Source organism: Carettochelys insculpta, chromosome 3 (genome assembly GCF_033958435.1).
Source record: "Carettochelys insculpta isolate YL-2023 chromosome 3, ASM3395843v1, whole genome shotgun sequence".
In the NCBI taxonomy this organism is placed as follows: domain Eukaryota; kingdom Metazoa; phylum Chordata; order Testudines; family Carettochelyidae; genus Carettochelys; species Carettochelys insculpta.
Window position 1 is genome coordinate 1,243,709 of NC_134139.1, and position 22,963 is coordinate 1,266,671.

The 22,963-nt window shown below is 46.3% G+C and overlaps 1 protein-coding gene across 1 annotated transcript in view; it reads right to left on the reverse strand.

The window, feature by feature from the left end:
* The window catches only part of GALM (galactose mutarotase), an 80,564-nt gene that overhangs the window by 36,995 nt on the left and 20,606 nt on the right, over window positions 1–22,963 (reverse strand). The window contains exon 3 of the mRNA XM_074989200.1: window positions 1,587–1,793. Within this exon, the coding sequence (XP_074845301.1) occupies window positions 1,587–1,793 (207 nt within the window). The remainder of the gene's footprint in view (window positions 1–1,586; window positions 1,794–22,963) is intronic.

The following is a 22,963-nucleotide window of genomic DNA, read 5'->3' on the forward strand; positions in this document are numbered from 1 at the left end:
CTGCTGTCTGTCTGCAGCCGAGGGCGGCGATGAAGGAACTGAGGAGAGAGCAAAGCCGTGCACACCATCTTTAGTGTCGCGAACGGCGCGCGCTGGGTTAGCACATGCACAGCCCCGCGCAACACCGCTCAGGAGAAGTCTCCATGCCGTGGCGCTGCGTGAGCCCAACTCCTACCGTGGCGCTCCCGCAGGTACAGAACTCGAAGAACATAAATGAAATTGAGGAAGCAGGATGGCCCACACAGCAGGGCACGGGAACTCAGGAAACGTGTGCTCTGCTCCCAGGTCTGCTATCAACGTGCTGGGTGACCTCAGATAAATATACTACTTTCTGTGCCTTTGGTTTTTCCTCCTTCTAGCTGTTCTCTGTCTTATCCAGTTAGACTGCAAGTCAGGACTCTTATACTGTATTTGTCTACAGCTCCTAATATGGGGGCCTGATCTCAGCTGGGCTCTAGGCACAAGCAGAGTGAGGTCAGACCAAGGGCTGTCAGTACAAAGTGAAGTACCTATTCACACTGGTATGCACTTGCATTATTGAAGCAGCAGTTATATAACACTTTGCTAGGTGGTTGGATTGCTCTGGGTCTACTGGCCCAGAAACAATGGGAAGTAGTATCAGAAGGGTAGCCGTGTTAGCCTTGATCTGCAAAAACGAGAAGCCCTTTGGCACCTTACAGACTAACAGATATTTCAGAGCATGAGCTTTCATGGGCAAAGACCCGCTTCACTGCATCTGACGAAACTGGTCTTTGCCCACGAAAGCTTATGCTCCAAAATACCTAACGTACCACAGGACTAGGGTGAGCACCTGTCCTGTTTTCAGCACGATGGTCCCATATTTTGGATGCCAAACAGGCGTCCCGACCTATTTTACAAAAGGTACCGATCGTCCCATATTTGCTGCGCAGAGCCAGCAGGTCAGCTACTTCCCCTCCGCCGAGGCTCAGGGAAGGGTGGGGGGAGCACCGCAGCCGCTCTGTCCTGGCTGCTTCCCCAAGGCTTGGGGAAGGGGGGCAGTTGAGCGCCATGACTGCTCCCTCTCTGCCGCTTCCCCGAGGCTGGGGGAGGGAGATATGGTCACCCTGCACAGAGCTTCTCCTTGCTTTAATGGGAAGTAGAAAAGAGCAGTTTTGCCATGCATGGCGGGGATCCTTCCAAGCTTCATTTTCTCTCGGAGGCAGGGAATTTAAGGCTGGAAAGGACCAGGTGATCATCCAGTCTGCCCTGTACCTCACAGATCTCTGTCCTGTAGGGTATGCAGTCTCTTCTGTGCTGGTTTGGGAACTCAAACACACTGAAAGAGTCACCATAGCGTCTCCTACTGCTAAATTAGCTTCCCAGCGCATGGTATATCCCTGAACCTCTTGTACTGGGATTTTCAGACCACCCACACCACTAGCAGCCCCAGCACTGCCTTTCCTCAGCCTGCCCCTGCTTCCACATGGCTCTTGCCACCTTATTCCCCAGTCCTATGTACTAAAGTTTTAGTTGTCCTGCTGCTGAAAGACATACGAGGCATTTAGCTTAGTGAGAGGAATTCATTCAAGCTTCCAAAACAGAAGGACCAAGGATGAGTAACTTACCTGGCCTGCTAGATTGAAGTAGGCATGGTTTGTCAGGCTAATGGGAGTAGTGCTGCTGCTTTGAGCTCGGTAGTTTATTGCTAGTTCCCCACCACTGAGCGTGTAGGTCACCCAAACTTTGAGTTCCCCAGGATAACCTTCCTCACCATCTGGGCTCGTTCTGGAGAAGCGCACACCATTTTCCAGCAACTCTGACGTCCAGAGAACCTGCAACAATTTTGTTGACGTTCATTTAATTTCTCTACCCCTGTTGAAAACCACATGCAAGATATATGACACAGCTTCATTCCTGAAAGCAAATAGATCTCCCAGAATTCACAGTCTCTCAGTGACATAGAAACCATTGTTAGACAGTAAGCTTTGTGGCTCAGGGACCTTTTGTGTTTTTGATCATACAACACCCAGCATAATGAGGTCCTGTTCCATGACTGAGCTTCCTAAGGGACATGGTAATACAAGTCATACATAATGCTTTACTGAATAACACCAATTCTCTTGCACTACTTGTTGGATTTAACATAAGACGAGGGTGCCGATCACTATTAATTCCCACTTGCTCAAGGTCCCATGTATTTCAGATACATACACTAAAACAGATTTATATATTACACTTTTAAAAAGGTCCTACAATCTACTTTCAGGAATCACTTAGCCCACGCCTGGGGTGGGAACTTTTCAAGCTGCACACAATTTAAGACAGGAAGTGAAAACAAACACTGTATCCATCTGAAATGGCCAGGAAAAAATTGAAGGACCAGAACAATTGAAGCTGAAGTCCAATCGGAAAACTAGGGATAACTCTCAAACCTCTCTGGTACACATCACAGCATCTTTAGGGTACATACACACTGCAGAAACCACACAGCAGCAAATATGCAAGCCCAGGTCAACTGATTAGTTGAATCGCAGTATTCTCATACCTTGCAGGGTGAGAAACCCCCAACTTGTGGTCCAGATACAGACCACGGCTTGTCTAGATCTGCACCCTGAAGCTCAGGGCTCCCCTCCAAGGGATCTGGCCCACAGCAGGGTGGAGGGTGCAGTGCTCTGAGTCTTGCGGGCTAGATCAGGCAGGCCGTGGTCTGGATCCAGACATGGGCTCTGCCGTGGGCCAGAGCCAGCAGGTCAGGAAGCAGCTCCGGGTTCCACTACTGCTCGCTGCTGTTCCTCCAACCGGGAAGGAGGGATGGTCTGCTCAGAGGCTTCCTACTGCTGTTCTGATAGGCTGGAATTCAGGCCAATAAGAGCAGTGGAGGGCAGTGCCTGTGAGCACTGGGGAGGAGGTGCAGAACAATGTGCATCTGGGGGTGATACAAAGGTAAGTGTACCCCAATTACCCAGACCCTGCACCCCCCGACACCTCCTTCACTCCTCCCACACAGACCACCACTCTCACCCCCTTCATCCAAGATCCCTCACCCCCACTCTGACCACTCCCTTCCAGACCCCACATCCCAAACTGCCCTGCACCCTTCCTCTCACCTAGACCCCCACCTCCAGACTGGTTCTGCAACCGCTCCCATCTAGAACTCCTTCCCCCCCCACACACCCTCTAGCCCAGATCCCCCACCCACAGCCTCCTCCTACATCCCACTTCTGACCAGACCACCCACCCAACCCATTCCTGCACCCTCCCTCCCACCCAACCCCTCCAATTCCCAGCGTGCTCCTACATCCTCTCTCCCACCCAGAGCCCAGAGCCATGGCTCCCATACACCCAGAGACGACATCAGTCAGGTGGGGTTTTTTTTTTCCTGCTTCTCACTTCGGTGACTCCTGGCTGCCCTAGAGTTTCATCCTCCAAATTCCCTAATTAGTTTCCTTCTAATTAGAATGAAGTTACACCAGGCTGCTCTCAGGCTTTTGCAACCGGGGTGTGTGCTAACAGGAGGGAGTTTGGAGAGGCTCTCCTGGAGGAGGAGAAGGAAGGAGCAAACTAAAGCACCTTGGGGCCGTGTGCTCAGGCAGGCAGGCAGTTGGAAGCTGATTAGGTTTGAATTGAAACACCGTGTGCTGATTGGCTGAGCTGTAGGCAGAGGGAGGAGCTATCAGGGAGGCCCAGCACTTAAACCCTGCTAGTAAGCAACCAGGGAGCTTTGCAACCGGGGTGCGTGCTAACAGGAGGGAGTTTGGAGAGGCTCTCCTGGAGGAGGAGAAGGAAGGAGCAAACTAAAGCACCTTGGGGTAAGTGGCTGCTTATATTTGGAGGTTTTGGGCTTGTGTGTTTGTTTGGAGTTTGTTTGTTTGGAGTGCTGAGCTGAGTGTTTGTTTGTTTTGAAAGGCCGTGTACTCAGGCAGGCAGGCAGTTGGAAGCTGATTAGGTTTGAATTGAAACACCGTGTGCTGATTGGCTGAGCTGTAGGCAGAGGGAGGAGCTATCAGGGAGGCCGAGCACTTAAAACCTGCTAGTAAGCGACCAGGGAGCTTTGCGACCGGGTGCTGGCAACCAGGGTGCGTGCTAACAGGAGGGAGTTTGGAGAGGGGAGTTTAGAGGGGGAGCTTGGAGGGAGCCAGTGACTTACTTCTGTTGCCCTTAAACTAAATCCTTTATAACAACCTCTATCTGAAACATTTAATTAACCCTCATATATAACTAGAGTAGGAAATGGAGGCAGAAGCCCAGCAGCAGAGTGGGGGCTATCCTGTTTATTGTGTCGAGTGCAGTATGTATGACTACCTACCCTGTGGGCGGGTGGCGTATGTGTGCGCTCGATGCAAGGAGCTCCTGGCCCTCAGAGACCGAGTGCGTGCTTTGGAGGCCAGGGTGGCTGAACTGGAGGAGCTAAGGAAGGCAGAGGTGTTTGTGGATGAGACTTTCCGGGACATAGTAGGGCTGTCCCACCTCCAATCTGACAGTCCTGAGGCTGTTACGGAGGATGAAAGGCTCAGGGAAGGAGAGCAGTCAAGGGGAGCAGAGGGAAACCATCCCGTAGTTGGGACCCTCCTTCCAGAGGGTGATGTTGTATCCTCTCGTGCCGAGGATACTTCTCCGGGGGAGGGAGCGCCAGCTGTTAGGAAGAAGCAGGTTTTAGTAGTGGGGGATTCGATCATTAGAAATATAGATAGTTGGGTTTGTGATGACCGGGAGAACCGTATGGTGACTTGCCTGCCTGGTGCGAAGGTTGCGGATCTCTCGAGGCATCTAGACAGACTTATGGGCAGTGCTGGGGAGGAGCCAGTCGTCGTGGTACATGTTGGTACCAATGACATAGGGAAGGGTAGAAGAGATGTTCTGGAGGCCAAATTTAGGTTACTAGGAAAGAGACTGAAATCCAGAACATCTTTGGTGGCATTCTCTGAAATGCTTCCAGTTCCACACGCAGGGCCAGATAGACAGGCAGAACTTCAGAGTCTCAATGCGTGGATGAGACGATGGTGTAGGGAAGAGGGGTTTAGATTTATTAGGAACTGGGGACACTTTTGGGGTAGGGGGAGCCTATACAGGAAGGATGGGCTCCACCTAAATCAAGGTGGATCCAGACTGCTGGCATTAAACATTAAAAAGGACATAGAGCAGTTTTTAAACTAAGAGGTGGGGGAAAGCCGATTGGTGCGGGGGAGCACCTGGATCGGACGGAGACTTCTCTTACACGAGGCTCCATAGACAGGGATTCCCTAGAAGTTAGTCAGATAGGGAACGTGGGAAATAATATATGGGCAAGATCAGATGTGAAACAATCGTGCATAAAAAAATCCACCACGTCTGTGAAAGGCGGACATATAAATAGTGGTAGTTTTCTAACATGCTTTTACACTAATGCTAGGAGTCTGTCTAATAAGATGGGTGAACTGGAGTACCTCATATCAAAGGAGGAAGTTGACATAATAGGCATCTCAGAAACATGGTGGAATGAGGACAATCAGTGGGACACTATCATACCGGGATATAAATTATATCGGAAAGACAGAACAGGTCGTGCGGGTGGCGGAGTGGTACTATATGTGAAGGATAATATAGAATCAAATGAAGTAAAAATCCTAAAGGAATCAAAATGTTCCATAGAATCATTATGGATAACAATTCATTCCTCTAATATGAATATGGCATTAGGAATATATTACCGACCACCTAACCAGGACAGTGATAGTGATGCTGAAATGTTAAGGGAGATTAGAGAGGCTATCAAAATAAAAAACACAGTAATAATAGGAGATTTCAATTATCCCCATATTGATTGGGTGCATGTCACCTCAGGACGGGATTCAGAGATTAAATTTCTTGATGCCTTAAATGACTGCTTCTTGGAGCAGCTAGTACAGGAACCCACAAGGGGAGAGTCGATTCTCGATCTAGTCTTGACTGGAACGCAGGATCTGGTCCAAGAGGTAACTGTTACTGGACCGCTTGGAAATAGTGACCACAATATAATAACTTTTAATATTCCTGTGTTGGGAAGAACACCGCAGCGGTCAAACACTCTGGCATTTAATTTCAAAAAGGGGAATTACACTAAAATGAGGAAGCTAGTTAAACAGAAACTAAAAGGTAGAGTAATTAAACTAAAATCCCTGGAAGCTGCATGGAAACTGTTTAAAGACACCATACTAGAGGCCCAACTTAAATGTATACCCCAAATAAAAAAACACAGTAAGAGACCTAACAAAGAACCACCATGGCTAAACAGCCATGTTAAAAAGGCAGTGAGAGAGAAAAGGGCAGCTTTTAAAAAGTGGAAGTCAAATCCTAGTGAGGAAAATAGAAAGGAACATAAACACTCCCAAATTAACTGTCATAATGTAGTAAGAAAAGCCAAAAAAGAGTTTGAGGAACAGCTAGCCAAAAATTCAAAAAACAATAGTAAAATGTTTTTTAAATACATTAGAAGCAGGAAGCCTGCTAAAAAAGCAGTGGGGCCCTTGGATGATAAAGATATAAAAGGAGCGATCAAGGAAGACAGTGCCATTGCGGAGCGATTAAATGATTTCTTTGCTTCAGTCTTCACGGCTGAAGATGATACAGAGGTTCCTAAATCTGAGCCAGCCTTTTTAGGCGACAAATCTGAGGAACTCACTCAGATTGAAGTGACATTAGAGGAGGTTTTGGAATTAATTGATAAGCTGAATAGTAACAAGTCTCCAGGACCAGATGGCATTCACCCAAGGGTTCTGAAAGAACTCAAATGTGAAATTGCGGAGTTATTAACAGTGGTTTGTAACCTATCCTTTAAATCCACTTTGGTACCAAATGACTGGAAGACGGCCAATATAACACCAATATTTAAAAAAGGCTCTAGAGGAGATCCTGGCAATTATAGACCGATAAGTTTAACATCAGTACCAGGTAAATTAGTAGAAACACTAGTAAAGAGTAAAATTGCAAGGCACATAGAAGAGCACGAATTGTTGGGCAAAAGTCAGCATGGTTTCTGCAGAGGGAAGTCGTGTCTGTCTAATCTATTAGAATTCTTTGAAGGGGTTAATAAACATGCGGACAAGGGGCACCCAGTGGACATAATATACCTAGATTTCCAGAAAGCCTTTGACACGGTCCCACACCAAAGGCTTTTATGTAAATTAGGTGGTCATGGGATAGGAGGAAAGGTCCTTTCATGGATCGGGAATTGGTTAAAAGACAGAAAACAAAGGGTTGGAATAAATGGTAAATTTTCACAATGGAGGGGGGTAACTAGTGGTGTTCCCCAGGGCTCAGTCCTGGGACCGATCCTGTTCAACTTGTTCATCAATGATCTAGAAAATGAGGTAAGCAGTGAGGTGGCAAAGTTTGCAGATGACACCAAGTTGTTCAGGACAGTCAAAACCAAAAGGGATTGTGAAGAACTACAAAAAGATCTCAGCAAACTGAGTGATTGGGCAGCAAAATGGCAAATGAAATTTAATGTGGGTAAGTGTAAGGTAATGCATGTTGGAAAAAATAACCCAAATTACACGTACTACATGATGGGGTCAAATTTAGCTACGACAGATCAGGAAAGGGATCTTGGAGTTATAGTGGATAGTTCTCTGAAGACATCCACGCAGTGTGCAGCGGCAGTTAGTAAGGCAAATAGGATGTTAGGAATTATTAAAAAAGGGATCGATAATAAGACAAAAGATATCATACTTCCCCTATATAAAACTATGGTACGCCCACATCTCGAGTACTGCGTGCAGATGTGGTCTCCTCACCTCAAAAAAGATATATTGGCATTAGAAAAGGTTCAGAAAAGGGCGACTAAGATGATTAGGGGCTTGGAAAGGGTCCCATATGGGGAGAGGCTAGAGAGACTGGGACTTTTCAGTTTGGAAAAGAGGCGATTGAGGGGCGATATGATAGAGGTATATAAAATCATGAATGGTGTGGAGAAAGTGAATATAGAAAAATTATTTACCTTTTCCCATAATACAAGAACTAGGGGACACCAAATGAAATTGATGGGTAGTAGGTTCAAAACTAATAAAAGGAAATTTTTCTTCACACAGCGCACAGTCAACCTGTGGAACTCCTTGCCCGAGGAGGCTGTGAAGGCCAGGACTCTCTTAGGGTTTAAAAAAGAGCTTGATAAATTTTTGCAGGTCAGGTCCATAAATGGCTATTAGCCAGGGATAAAGTATGGTGCCCTAGCCTTCATAACAAGGGCAGGAGATGGATGGCAGGAGATAAATCACTTGTCTTCTGTTCTCCTTCTCTGGGGCACCTGGCATTGGCCACCGTCGGCAGATGGGATGCTGGGCTTGATGGACCTTTGGTCTGACCCAGTATGGCCATTCTTATGTTCTTATGTTCTTATGTACTTGGCCATGGCTGAACGCACCTCCACATATTCCTCTCTTTGCATATGTGCATGGTCTTAACCCAGGCATGAAAATCAAATAATCAGAACAATTGTATTGTGGCTTTTTACAAATGGGATACTACTGTGCCAAACCTGGATTCTAAGCAGTCATTCCATAGCAAGCAGTAGGGATATATTACTGATACAACTCATGGGTCTGGGTTAGAGGGAGAGCAAAGCAGAGTTTGGGATATGGGGCTCGGATGGAAGGAGTCAGGGTAGGAGTGAGGGATCTTGGAGGAGGGGACATATTACCAACCACTTGACCAGGTTAGAAACAGTGACTATGAAATCCTAAGTGAGATAAGAGAGGCTATCAAAATAAAAACCTCAGTAATAATGGGGGATTTCAACTATCCTCACGTTGACTGGGTACATACATATCATTAGAGGAGATTTTGGAACAAATTGATAAACTTAACAGTACCAAATCACTGGGACCATATGGCATTCACTAGCGAGTTTTGAAAGATCTTAAATGTGAAACTACAGAACTATTAACTGTGGTTTGTAAATTATTCTATAAATCAGCTTCTGTACCTAATGACTGGAAGATAGCTAATGTGACACCAATATTTTAAAATGGCTCTAGAGGTGATCCTGGCAATTACAGACTGAGAAGTCTAATGTAAGTACCAGGCAAATCAGTTGAAACCATAGTAAACGATAAAATTGTCAGACACATAGATGAACATAATTTGTTAAGGGAAAGTCAATGTGGTGTCTATAAAGGGAAATCATACCTTTCTGATCTACTTGAGTTCTATGAGAGGATGAGAGGGTCAATAAGCATGTGGACAAGAGGGATCCAGTGGATATACTGTACTTAGATGTCCAGAAAGCCTTTGACAAGGTCTCTCAACAAAGGCTTTTAAGTAAAATAAGTGGTCATAGAATAAGAGGGAAGGTTCTCTCATGGACTGATAACTGGTTAAAAGACAGGAAACAAAGGGTAGGAATAAATAGTAAGTTTTCGGAATGGAGAGTGGTAAACCATGGTGTCCCCCAAGGGTCTGTACTGGGACCAATCCTACTCAAACTAGTTATAAATGATCTGGAGAAGAGGGTACACAGTGAGGTGGGAAAATTTGTAGATGATACGACACCACTCAAGACAGTTAAGAACAAAGCAGACTGTGAAGAGCTTCAAAAAGATCTCACAAAACTAAGTGATTGGGCAATAAAACGGCAAATTAAATTTAGTGATGATAAAAGTAATGCACACTGAAAAAAATAATCCCACCTATACGTACACAATAATAGGGACTAATTTAGCGATAAGCGTATACAGCTGGGTTAGGCTTCCTGAAGCAGTTCCTCCCCTCCGGGTCAGTGGGCGGCCACTCCGCCCCAGTGCCACAGGTGCCTCAGCAACCCCCAAGTCAATAGTTCTGGGATTCCCACCTTGCCTCAGGTAGGCAAGAGGTGACAGTCCAGAAGCCCAGCCTTGCTTCAGGTGGGATCTGGGGAAATTAGCTCAGGTTAGGGCCTACCCCTAGGTCAGGGCAGCGTACATAGGCTCCCAGCGCACCCGGGCCCTAGCTCAGGGCGGGGCAGCAAACACAAAGTTCAGCTGGGAAAATTAGCTCTGGACTTGCCAAAGGCCCAGGCCCTAGCTGAGGGCAGGGCAGTAAACAAGCACAGCTTCCAAGAGAGCCCAGGCCCTAGCTCAGGGCAGGGCAGCAAACAGTTCACAAGAGAGCCCCGGCCCAGGTGCAGGGTGGACAGGTCAAGAGCCAAGAGAGCCCCGGCCCAGGTGCAGGGTGGACAGGTCAAGAGCCAAGAGAGCCCAGGCCCCAGCTCAGGGTGAGGTGGCAAAACCACCACCAGTCTCAGAAAGCCCAGGCCTTGGTGCAGGGCAGGGCAGTTCCAGGACGGGCACAGACACTTTGCCTGTGCCAGTGGAGAGGGGGAGATGCAGACCCGTCCACGCCACCATGTCCCACGGGGCCCAGGTCACAGCAGCACGGTCAGGTGCAAGGGTCAGTGGGAAATCCACACCACAACACGCTGACTCACAGACCTTTAACCGTCCTAACAAAGAACCACCATGGCTAAACAGCCATGTTAAAAAGGCAGTGAGAGAGAAAAGGGCAGCTTTTAAAAAGTGGAAGTCAAATCCTAGTGAGGAAAATAGAAAGGAACATAAACACTCCCAAATTAACTGTCATAATGTAGTAAGAAAAGCCAAAAAAGAGTTTGAGGAACAGCTAGCCAAAAATTCAAAAAACAATAGTAAAATGTTTTTTAAATACATTAGAAGCAGGAAGCCCGCTAAAAAAGCAGTGGGGCCCTTGGATGATAAAGATATAAAAGGAGCAATCAAGGAAGACAGTGCCATTGCGGAGCGATTAAATGATTTCTTTGCTTCAGTCTTCACGGCTGAAGATGTTACAGAGGTTCCTAAATCTGAGCCAGCCTTTTTAGGCGACAAATCTGAGGAACTCACTCAGATTGAAGTGACATTAGAGGAGGTTTTGGAATTAATTGATAAGCTGAATAGTAACAAGTCTCCAGGACCAGATGGCATTCACCCAAGGGTTCTGAAAGAACTCAAATGTGAAATTGCGGAGTTATTAACAGTGGTTTGTAACCTATCCTTTAAATCCACTTTGGTACCAAATGACTGGAAGACGGCCAATATAACACCAATATTTAAAAAAGGCCCTAGAGGAGATCCTGGCAATTATAGACCGATAAGTTTAACATCAGTACCAGGTAAATTAGTAGAAACACTAGTAAAGAGTAAAATTGCAAGGCACATAGAAGAGCACGAATTGTTGGGCAAAAGTCAGCATGGTTTTTGCAGAGGGAAGTCGTGTCTGTCTAATCTATTAGAATTCTTTGAAGGGGTTAATAAACATGCGGACAAGGGGCACCCAGTGGACATAATATACCTAGATTTCCAGAAAGCCTTTGACACGGTCCCACACCAAAGGCTTTTATGTAAATTAGGTGGTCATGGGATAGGAGGAAAGGTCCTTTCATGGATCGGGAATTGGTTAAAAGACAGAAAACAAAGGGTTGGAATAAATGGTAAATTTTCACAATGGAGGGGGGTAACTAGTGGTGTTCCCCAGGGGTCAGTCCTGGGACCGATCCTGTTCAACTTGTTCATCAATGATCTAGAAAATGAGGTAAGCAGTGAGGTGGCAAAGTTTGCAGATGACACCAAGTTGTTCAGGACAGTCAAAAGCAAAAGGGATTGTGAAGAACTACAAAAAGATCTCAGGAAACTGAGTGATTGGGCAGCAAAATGGCAAATGAAATTTAATGTGGGTAAGTGTAAGGTAATGCATGTTGGAAAAAATAACCCAAATTACACGTACTACATGATGGGGTCAAATTTAGCTACGACAGATCAGGAAAGGGATCTTGGAGTTATAGTGGATAGTTCTCTGAAGACATCCACGCAGTGTGCAGTGGCAGTTAGTAAGGCAAATAGGATGTTAGGAATTATTAAAAAAGGGATCGATAATAAGACAAAAGATATCATACTTCCCCTATATAAAACTATGGTACGCCCACATCTCGAGTACTGCGTGCAGATGTGGTCTCCGCACCTCAAAAAAGATATATTGGCATTAGAAAAGGTTCAGAAAAGGGCGACTAAGATGATTAGGGGCTTGGAAAGGGTCCCATATGGGGAGAGGCTAGAGAGACCGGGACTTTTCAGTTTGGAAAAAAGGCGATTGAGGGGCGATATGATAGAGGTATATAAAATCATGAACGGTGTGGAGAAAGTGAATATAGAAAAATTATTTACCTTTTCCCATAATACAAGAACTAGGGGACACCAAATGAAATTGATGGGTAGTAGGTTCAAAACTAATAAAAGGAAATTTTTCTTCACACAGCGCACAGTCAACCTGTGGAACTCCTTGCCCGAGGAGGCTGTGAAGGCCAGGACTCTATTAGGGTTTAAAAAAGAGCTTGATAAATTTTTGCAGGTCAGGTCCATAAATGGCTATTAGCCAGGGATAAAGTATGGTGCCCTAGCCTTCATAACAAGGGCAGGAGATGGATGGCAGGAGATAAATCACTTGTCTTCTGTTCTCCTTTTCTGGGGCACCTGGCATTGGCCACCGTCGGCAGATGGGATGCTGGGCTTGATGGACCTTTGGTCTGACCCAGTATGGCCATTCTTATGTTCTTATGTTCTCCATCCCCTGGGCCACTCCTGGGCACGCACCCACTGTCCAGTTGACTTCTCAGGACTCTTGGGGTTCCAGGTCCAGCTGGGTGGCCCGATCCAGATCTCCATGGCCTGGAGTTCCCACTGTGTCAGCCTCGCTCAGGGTGCAGGCTGAGGCCGGTACTCAGGTCTCCTGCATCAGGCAGATGCCAGTGGGGTCCACAGGGTGCCAAGACCAGCAGGGGCCCAGGCGGCCCAATCCAGGCCACAGCCTCCCTGGCTGGGAGCACAGAGTCGTCCTCTGGCTCCTCTGAAGGCTCGGCCCCAACTGAGTCCTCAGACTGGGCTTTTATAGTCCTGACCCTGCCTCCTGATTTCCAGTCAGGTGACTTGGAGGGGCCAAGTTCAGTTCAAGGGGGCTTCTGGAGAGGTTCCTCCCCCTCTGGGTTAGTGGGCGGCTACTCTGCCCCACTACACCATTCAAGAGAGAGATCTTCGAGTCATCGTGTTTAGTTCTCTGAAAAAAACCACTCAATGTGCAACAAAAGTCAAAAAAGCAAACAATGTTAGGAATCATTAGGAAAGGGTTTGGAGAATAACATAGACAATATCTTATTGCCCCTATATAAATCCATGGTACGCCCAAATCTTGAGCATTGTATGCAGATGTGGTCACGTCATCTCATAAAAGATATATTGGCATTGGAAAAGGTTCAGAAAAGAGAACCACAAATGTGTAGGGGTTTGGAACAAGTGCCAATATGAAGAAAGATGAAAAAGACTGGGACTTTTCAGTTTAGAAAAGAGTAGACTAAGGGGGCATATGATTGATAGAGGTCTATAAAATCATAACAGGTATGGACAAGTGAATAAAGAAAATTAATTATTTGTTCCCACAACATAAGAACTGGGGGTCACCAAATGAAAGGAATGGGTAGCAGGTTTAAAACTAACAAAAAGGAAGTTTTTCTTCATGCAGCCCATGGTTGGCCTGTGGAACTCCCTGCCAGAGGATGTTGTGAAGACCATTATTTTAACAGGGGTTCAAAGAAGAACTAGATAAATTCATGGAGGTTAGGTCCATCAATGGTTATCAGCCAGGATGCGAAGGAATAGTGTCCTAGCCTGTTTGTCAGAGGCTGGAAACGGATGACAGGAGAGGATCGCTCAATGACTACCTATTCTGTTCATTCCTCCTGGGGCACCTGGCATTGGCCACTGTTGGCAGACAGGATACTGGCCTAGATGGACCTTTGGTCTGACCCCATATGGGTGTTCTTATGTAAGCATGCAGATGAGGAAAGTGATAAACAAACCCAGCTAGTGGTGAATTGAGAGTCCAATGGCACAGTATGCAAAAACAGCTGCTGCAAGTCAGTGGCTACTAACATCACATAACAAGGGTATAATTTTATGTAATCCTGACCTATTTCACACAGTTCAAAGCAGGAGAGACAGAAGAGTCTCCTACCAGCTTTCCGGAGTGCCAAACATTATTTATCATAAAGCTTATGTGGTAGGAGATGTGGTCACAAAAAATTACTGTTACTTTCTCCCTTCTCCCAGCTGTCAGTTTAACACAACACAGGAGATTCTGTTCTGCCTGCTACACTGAATTTCTGTCCTGAAATCTCTTCTTTGCCTTTTAAGAGAACCTGAAGAGTTTTTTTTAATTAAATAACCTACATGTTTAGAATAAGAACTACTGCATATTACTGCTGCTGCCAAAACTTCAGTGACAACATTTTTATTGTGCAGCGGGAGGAACCACAGAAAAAAAGTTACACATTTTTAATAGAAAAATGCAGTAAAGTAGCACTTTAAAGACTAACAAAATAATTTATTAGGTGATGAGCTTTCGTGGGACAGACCCACTTCTTCAGACCATAGCCATACCAGAACAGACTCAATATTTAAGGCATAGAGAACCAAAAATAGTAATCAAGGCTGACAAATCAGAAAAAAAATTATCAAGGTGAGCAAATCAGAAGAGTAGAGGGGCGGGGGGAGGGAGGAGTCAAGAATTAGATAAACCAAATTTGCAAAAGAGCCCCTATAATGACCCAGAAAATTCACATCCCAGTTCAAACCATGTGTTAATGTGTCGAATTTGAATATAAAAGAGTTCAGCAGCCTCTCTTTCCAAAGTAGTGTGAAAATTCCTCTTCAATAACACGCAGACTCTTAAGTCATTAACAGAATGGCCCACTCCATTAAAATGTTGACTAACTGGTTTGTGGATCAGGAGTCTTTTGATGTCTGTTTTGTGCCCATTAACTCTTTGTCTAAGAGTTTGAAATCTGTCCAGTATACAAACCATCTGGACATTGTTGACACATGATGGCATATATGATGTTAGTTGAAGAACATGAGAATGTGCCCATGATTCTGTGAATAACCTGGTTAGGTCCAGTGATGGTATCCCCAGAACAGATATGTGAACAAAGCTGGCAGTGGGCCTTGTTGCAAGGAAAAGTCCCAGGACTGGTGTTCCTGCGGTACATACTGTAGCTGTTGGCGAGAATCCTCATAAGGTTGGGAGGTTGTCCGTAGGAGAAAACAGGCCTGTCACCTAGGGCCTGCTGAAGTGTGGCATCCTGATTAAGGAGAGGTTGTAGGTCTTTAATAATGCATTGCAGTGATTTGAGTTGGGGGCTGTAGGTAATGACCAGTGGTGTTCTGCTCTTGGCTTTTTTGGACCTATCTTGGAATAGCTGGTCTCTGGGTATTAGTCTGGCCCTGTTGATTTGTTTTTTTTATTTCTCCTGGCAGGTAATGCAGGTTTATGAATATTTGGTAGAGATATTGTAGTTTTTGGTCTCTTTCAGTAGGATCAGAGCAAATGCAATTGTACCTAAGGGCTTGACTGTAAACAATGGATCTAGTTATGTGTGCAGGATGGAAGCTAGAAGTGTGTAGTAAGTATAGCAATCAGTGGGTTTCTGGTAGAGTGTGGTACTGATCAGGCCATCCTTGATTTGTACTGTAATGTCCAGGAAATGCATCAATCGCGTGGAGTAATCAAGGCATAAGTTGATAGTGGGGTGCACATTGTTAAAGCCTCTGTGGAATTTTTCTAGAGTCTCTATACCATGGGTCCAAATCATAAAGATGTCATCAATGTATCTTAGGTAGAGGAGGGGTAATAGGGGACAAGAGCTGACTATAGGGGCTCTTTTGCATACTTAGCTTAATCTAATCCTTGACTCCCCCCAGCCCCTCTACTCTCTGATTTGCTCACCTTGATCATTTTTTTTCTGATTTGTCAACCTTGTTTACTGTTTTTGGTTCTCTGTGCCTTAAATATGGAGTCTGTTCTGGTCTGGCTATTGTCTGAAGAAGTGGGTCTGTCCCACAAAAGCTCACCTAATCAACTATTTTGTTAGTTTTTAAAGTGCTACTTGACTGCTTTTTTGTTTTGATAGTATATAGACTAGCACAGCTTTCTCTCTATTACTAATTTTTTAACAGGTGTAAATCTGTAGATCAGTGGAATTATGTCAATTTACCCTACCTGAGGATCTGGCCTTTGGTGATACTACATCTGCTCTGATAATATGACTATTCTGTAATATGACATCTATTGTACTTTGTTTACAGCACTTCTTTGGTGATTAAAGGTCTTCCTAGTAGAGTTTATTATACACACTAACTAGGGAAGATCTCACTGAAGTAATAATTCAAAGAAATATCATTAAAGTTGTCTGGCCCAGAGTTGTACCTTCATGGACAAAAACACCAGTCTGAAACATTTTGCTGTTAAACTTATTCTTGATCCTTAAACATGGGTGTTCACAGCAAAACTACAAATTCCTGCACTTTGGAGGACATGAGCCACCTCTGAGAGCAGACTTTGCTGATCCATATTTCTTCAGCTGACTGAAAGAACAGAACCAATAAAATCCAAATTCATGTGTGTGAAAAAGTAAGTTTCAGAAATATATCTGAAAGTAATTTCAAGATACTATCTCAAACTTATAACAATGTTTGTTCATCTGTCCATCCAGAAAGATGAACGTAATACTACACAGTAACCTGCCTGGGAACCATGAACTGGACGCCTTCTGTGGCCAGCCAGATGACAACGGGTTCTCCTCAACACCACTCAGCTAGACATGGCTAACAGGTATGACACTACTCACACATCCATTCCTTATCTGCTTTGGGTGCAGCACTCTGCTCAGCATGCTAGCATGAGCACACCCAACTGAGTTTAAACAAAGGGCAGTTTTCAAATGTAGACAATTACTGGGAAAGAGGCTTACACGATTTAAAACTCCTTGCTCAGTTTTTTTTTTTAATTAATTTGACTTTAGTGTACAAGTAGTATTTGGGGTAAAGGATTTCTTTGATAAAATGTCAGCACCTACAACTCTTCAGTTCTGGCCTCAGAGGTCACAGGTTGTTGCAAAAGTTTTAACAGGGTCACCAGGGCTCATGTTGAGCTTGCTGGGACTCAGACCCAAAGCCCATCAGGCAGGGCCAAAGTAGAACTCTGAGGGCTTTAGTCAGATTACAGGCCTTCTCCCTTGGGCTGAAGGCCTCAGATTTTGGCCTTGCCCCCTTCCCCCACCCAAGACTTGGGGCTTGGGCTTTGTTTTTGGTTCTCCTATCTGGGGTGGCAGGGCTAAAGCTTGGGGTCATGTAGTAGTCTTTGTTGTCAACAGGGTGTCATGGTGCAATGACATTTAAGAACTCCTGGACTGCATGATAAAAATAAGGAAATTGTGGCATCTATGCCGCCCTGTCCATTTTGACACATATTGGCCATGGCAAGGGAACAACAGTAATCACTTCCAAATGCGTGGTTTGTGAACGATAGCGAGAGGCTGCCGATACAACACTACTCAGCATTTGCTAACATCGCTTTTCACCTTCACTATATTTCTCAGAACACTGGAACCAACCCTACAGTCATTATTCCAGTGATTCCAGCTTTGCCTAAGGACGCAGGAACTGGCACCTGACCCTCACAGACCTTGGGAGGCAGGGGTGTCCTCGCCTACAGACAGCCGCCAGCCTTAAACACATCCTCACCAGCCACTACAAATCACAAACCAGTGACTCTAGGCCTGGAACCAGCCCCTGCAACAGCCCTCGCTGCCAACTCTGCTCACACATCTACACCAGTGACATCACCACAGGACCTAACACCAACTATACCATCAGGGGCTCCTTTACCTGCACATCTATTAATATAACGTATGCTGTCATGTGCCAGCAATGCCCCCACTGCAATTTACATTGGCCAAACTGGACAGTCTCTCCGTAAAAGAATAAATGGACATAAATCAGACATCAGGAACGGTAATGTACAGAAGCCTGTGGGGGAACACTTCAATCTCCCTGGACACTCAGTGGCAGATTTAAGGGTGACAGTCCTGAAACAAAATAATTTCAGAAATCAAATGGAGAGAGAAATCTCTGAGCTGCAATTTATTTGCAAATTTGACTCCATTAACCATGGATTAAACAGAGACTGGGAGTGGCTGGCAGCTTACAAAGGCAGTTCCTCTGCTCTGGGTGTTGAGAGCTTCTCATTAGACTCTGACAAAGGCTCACATCCCCCTGTCTAATCTGACTTGTTTTTAACTCTTTTGATAAGTGCTGTTGATACTGGGCCATTTCCACCCTGCTGAATAGACCTTGTCAGCTCTGGCCCTCCCTCTTACTGGGACCCCCCTCTTTAAAATACCCCTTTGAAACCACCCCCCACGCATCTGATGAAGTGGGTCTTTGCCCATGAAAGCTCATGCTCCAAAATATCTGTTAGCCTATAAGGTGCCACAAGACTTCTTGTTGGTGTGAGGGAGGTGTCACACCCAGTGTATACATAGGGAAACAAAGGCACAAAGTGATTCCCTTCCTCCCACCAAGGATCAGAGCTGGGCTGGTATTCCCAAAACCTGCCCTTGTTCACTGTTTGGGTCCCCTGGATGCAGGAGGGCATTTATTCTGGTTGAAGTTCAGAGGGGAAAAAAAGGCTCCTCACCTTCCCATAACTCTTCTTCAAAATGTGCTGTTCATGTCCACCCCAATTAGGGTGGGTATGTGTGTGTACGTGTGTGCGTGCATGTGTGTGTGTGCACCTGCATGCACACACATGCAGGTGCACAGCAGCCTGAAGATTTTTCCTCTGCAAGGTTCATTCTGGAGACTCCCTGGAACGGCACATTCATGGAGCTCAATACAGGCGCCTGTCAACCTGCTAGCCCAGCGGTCGGCAACCTGCAGCTCCGGAGCCGCATGCGGCTCTTTAAGGAGTCATTTGCAGCTCCAGACACTGCTGCCACCAACTCCTCTTGTAGCTCCCTGCCCTGCCGCTGCTGAAACAGTAGAACCAAATTTAATTGGTTTAGCGGCCAGCAGGGTGGTGGGAGGGATTTGGCCATTAAACCAATCAAATTTAGCCCCATTATTTCAGTGGCAGCAGGGCAGGGAGCTGCCCATGCTGCAGGGGGGGGCGGGGGGAGCACTAAGCCCACAGGACAGCTGCAGGGAGGGGCGGCTGAGTCTGCCCCTGCTGGAGCTGCACAGCCCTGCTGAGAAGGAAGAAGAGGAGGGGGAGGTGGTTGCCAAGGAGGAGCAGGGGAAGCGCATGGAGCTGACCAAGCAGTAGTGCGTCCTGCTGGCCAATCACGAGCGCATGCACCAGTACAACGGGCACCTGCAACTCAAGTAGTACAAGATCTTCTGCAAGCAGGGTGAGGAGCCGCTCCATGCACAGCTGGGGGAGCTCATCAGCTAAGGCAGGTGGGTTTGCTTGATGCAGTGGTAAAGCTTGAGGATAGGGGAGCAGATTTGGCGGTGAGTCAGGTAAAGCCTGGAGATGTGGGGCTGGTTTTGGGCTAAGGGGGGTAGAAATTGGGACTGTCAGGGCATGGAGGGTTGATGAGAACATTGCTCCTTCCAGCTGAAGAGCCTGTCCCAGGCACAGCGTTTTCCTTGTCCTCATGTGCCAACAATGCCCAGATGCTTTGTATATTGGACAGACTTCTAACTCCCTTAGACAAAGGGTCAATGGGCACAAAACAGACATCAAAACACTCCAGATCCACAAACCAGTTAGTCAACATTTTAATGGAATGGGGCATTCTGTCAATGACCTAAAGGTATGTGTGTTACTGAAGAAGAAGAATTATCGCACCGTTCTGGAAAGGGAAACAGCCGAACTGGCTTTTATATTCAAAATTCGGCACATTAACACATGGTTTAAATCGTGATGGGGACTTTGAGTCACTATAGGGGCTCGTCTGCATACTTGGCTCAATGTAATTCTTGACCTTCCCCCCCCACCCCTCCACACTCTGATTTGCTCACCTTGATTATCTTTTTCTGATTTGTCCTCCTTGCTTACTGTTTTTGGTTCTCTGTGCCTTAAATATTGAGTCTGTTCTGGTCTGGCTATGGTCTGAAGAAGTGGGCCTGTCCCGCGAAAACTCACCTAATAAAACTATTTTGCTAGTCTTTAAAGTGCCACTTGACTGCTTTTTGTTTTAATAGTGTATAGACTAGCACGGCTTCCTCTCTGTTCCTTGTCCTCGTTTGCTCTCCAGTCCAAGGGTGAAAGTAACAAACTTCCTAACTGGTACAAACCTTTGTGTGTGCGCTGCTCTTAAAACAGGGGTGACAGAAAGTACAGTTTGACGTTACTCATTAAGGACTGTCTCGTATTCACACGCACTGCGGATTTTGAAGTATTGATTTGTAACTGAATTTGAAAAAATGTCTCTTCTCACCATTTTGGTTGCAGATCTCTGCACTAGCCCCTCAACTCCTTCTTGCCAGATACTCCAGCAAAGGGGAAGGTGGGCGAGTACTGGAATGGACAGGACTAACACATTTCAAAGAACAAGTTACAAGAAGGTGAATAACCATTTTTTCCTCTAAGTGCCTGTTCATGTCAATTCCAAACCAGCTGACACCCAAGCCTAAGTCTGGGCGACAGGGTCAGAGTTCAGGAGTCCACTGACTGGAGTACTACTCTACTAACGGTTGCATCACCTCTGACTTGCTGTGCAATTGCATAATTAACTGTGAAAGTATGTATGGAGGACCACATCACCACCCTGCATACTGCCTGGATGGGAACCTGCACCAAGCACACTGCTGAAGGTGCTTGTGCCCTTGTGGAATATGCTGTGAGTGCAGGAGCAAACACCTCTCTGCTTGGCTGTAGTACTCATGGATGCAGAACATGATCTGTGATGAAATTCACTGAGACCAAACTAGGAGACCTTTCATCCTGTCTGCCATGGCCACAAGCAACTGAATGGACCCCGATGGGTTTCGTTCTTTCAAAGTAAAAGGCTAGAGCTCTGTGAATGTCCAACGATTGACACCTCTGCTCCCGACCTGTTGGTTGAGTGAGGCAGAGTCATGACCCTGTCCAAACTGGTCCAACTGTGTCTAGTCTCGGAATATTGGCTGGCCTAGAATGGCCGGAATCTGAGCCTGGTGTGCTGTATCACGTGTGTACAAGTGGTCATGTGACCAAGATGTTTCAGACAATTTCTTGCTGTGGTGGAAGAGAACTGCTTGAGGCTTTCAAAAGATGTCACCTAGGGCACAGACCCTCAATTGCAGGAGGTTTGCCCTGGCTGATGTCGAGTCCAATACTGCCCCTATAAATCCTCTCTGTTGAGCCCAGGATAGCATTCGGAAGGCCCAGTTCCTCAAATGTTGCTCTTCTTTTGAACTTGACTTGTGTTGCCGCTTGAGCTCTGGATCAGCCCTCGACCAGCGAGTCCTTGAGATACAGAAACAGCCATGCCTACCACTCATGCAAAAAACACAGCCATGGCTGTTGTGCACTTGGTAAACACTGGATGCACCTCTGATAGGCCAAACAGAAGGACTGTGAACTGGTAGTGGTTGTTGTTCACCACAAACCTGAGGTACCTTTTGTGGGATTGTAATCTTTATGTGAAAGTAAGCATCCTTCAAATCATGGCAGCATGCTCGTGCCCTGAGTTCAAGGAGGTGATGATGGAAACCATAGGAAACTTTAGTTTCTTCATGAACCTGTTGTGCTCGCACAGGTCTAGGACGGGCCTGAACCCACTTTTGGCTTTCAATATTACGAAACACCAGGAATAGAAGCTGTTTTCCTTCAGCTCCTGAGGAACCTCTTCCACGGCCCCCAGCAAGAGGAGTGAATGCGCTTCCTGTACAAGGAGCTGCTCATCAGAAGGCTCCCTGAAGAGAGACAGGGAAAGTGGGGTGAACATAAGAATGGCCATAGTGGGTCAGACCAAAGGTCCATCCAGCCCAGCATCCCATCTGCCGACGGTGGCCAATGCCAGGTGCCCCAGAGAAGGAGAACAGAAGACAATGATCAAGTGGAAGGATGGTGGAAGGGCTGAGAATTACAGAGAGTATATCCTTTCTATTACATGGAGCATCCAGCAGTCCAATGGGAGTGGGGACTAAGCGGAGTAGAAAAGGGATAATCAGGTAGAGAAGGCAAAGCAAGGTGGACACCATCCTTGTAATAGTGTATCATACTCACGCGTACCTTTAAAAGGCCTGCTTTTATTCAATGAAGGCTTAGGCTGACTGGAGCCCTGGCCTGAGAAGAGGTGTGATCTCTTCATGCTGCTTCTGTTTCTCCTCCATGAACTATCACATTGGTTCTATGGCTGGTAGAAAGTTGGAGAAGGTTGAAACCTAAAATGCTTCAACTGCATGAGAGGGGTGTGGAAGCCCAGAGATTTGAGAGTGGCTCTGGAGTCTTTCAGACTGTGAAATTTCTTATCCATCTTTTCAGAGAAAAAAGCTGAACCCTCAAAGAGGAGATCCTGCATGGTCTGCCAGACCTCTTAAGGCACTACTTCCTCAGCCTGAATCCCCAGGTAGCGGGTCACCCACCACAGCAATTACTGAAGGAGCCTACTGTTGTTCAGTGCTCAGGCCACAGAGATGCCTTCCACTGCCTCATCCAGGGAGGAGAATGATGAGGGGCAGATGAGAAGCAGATGCTCCCTTCCCTCAGAGTCCAAGTGTCCCACTACTGGGGTAGTGTTTTCACCTCTGATGGCATCAGTGTGATCAGTGATGGTTCCAATGGCGATCAAACCACTAGGGCCAGCACAGATGGTATTGCAGCTGATGGCAGTATCACGTGTTGGAATCCTGGCATTGTCTGTAGCCAGAGTAGCCCCTGAACCTGTTGCAGACAGTTATAGTGGTGGTATGGAGGTACCTGAGGCCACCAATGAAGTTTAGGAGCAGAACCCTTGGCTCCATTCTTGACCCAGATAAAAGGCCAAGGTCATCCAAAAGGTCCACTGAGCTGGAAGGTGCCATTGTAAAGGCCACAGTGCCAAATATGGTTTACAGTCTCTTCCTGACTTTGTCTACTTCTGCTGCTGAGACCAGAAAACCACTGAGGATTGGAGCTTTGTGGTGCTGATGGTTCACATGGTGGGCTGGAAGAATTATGTGGTTCCTGGACTTGCACCCAAGCT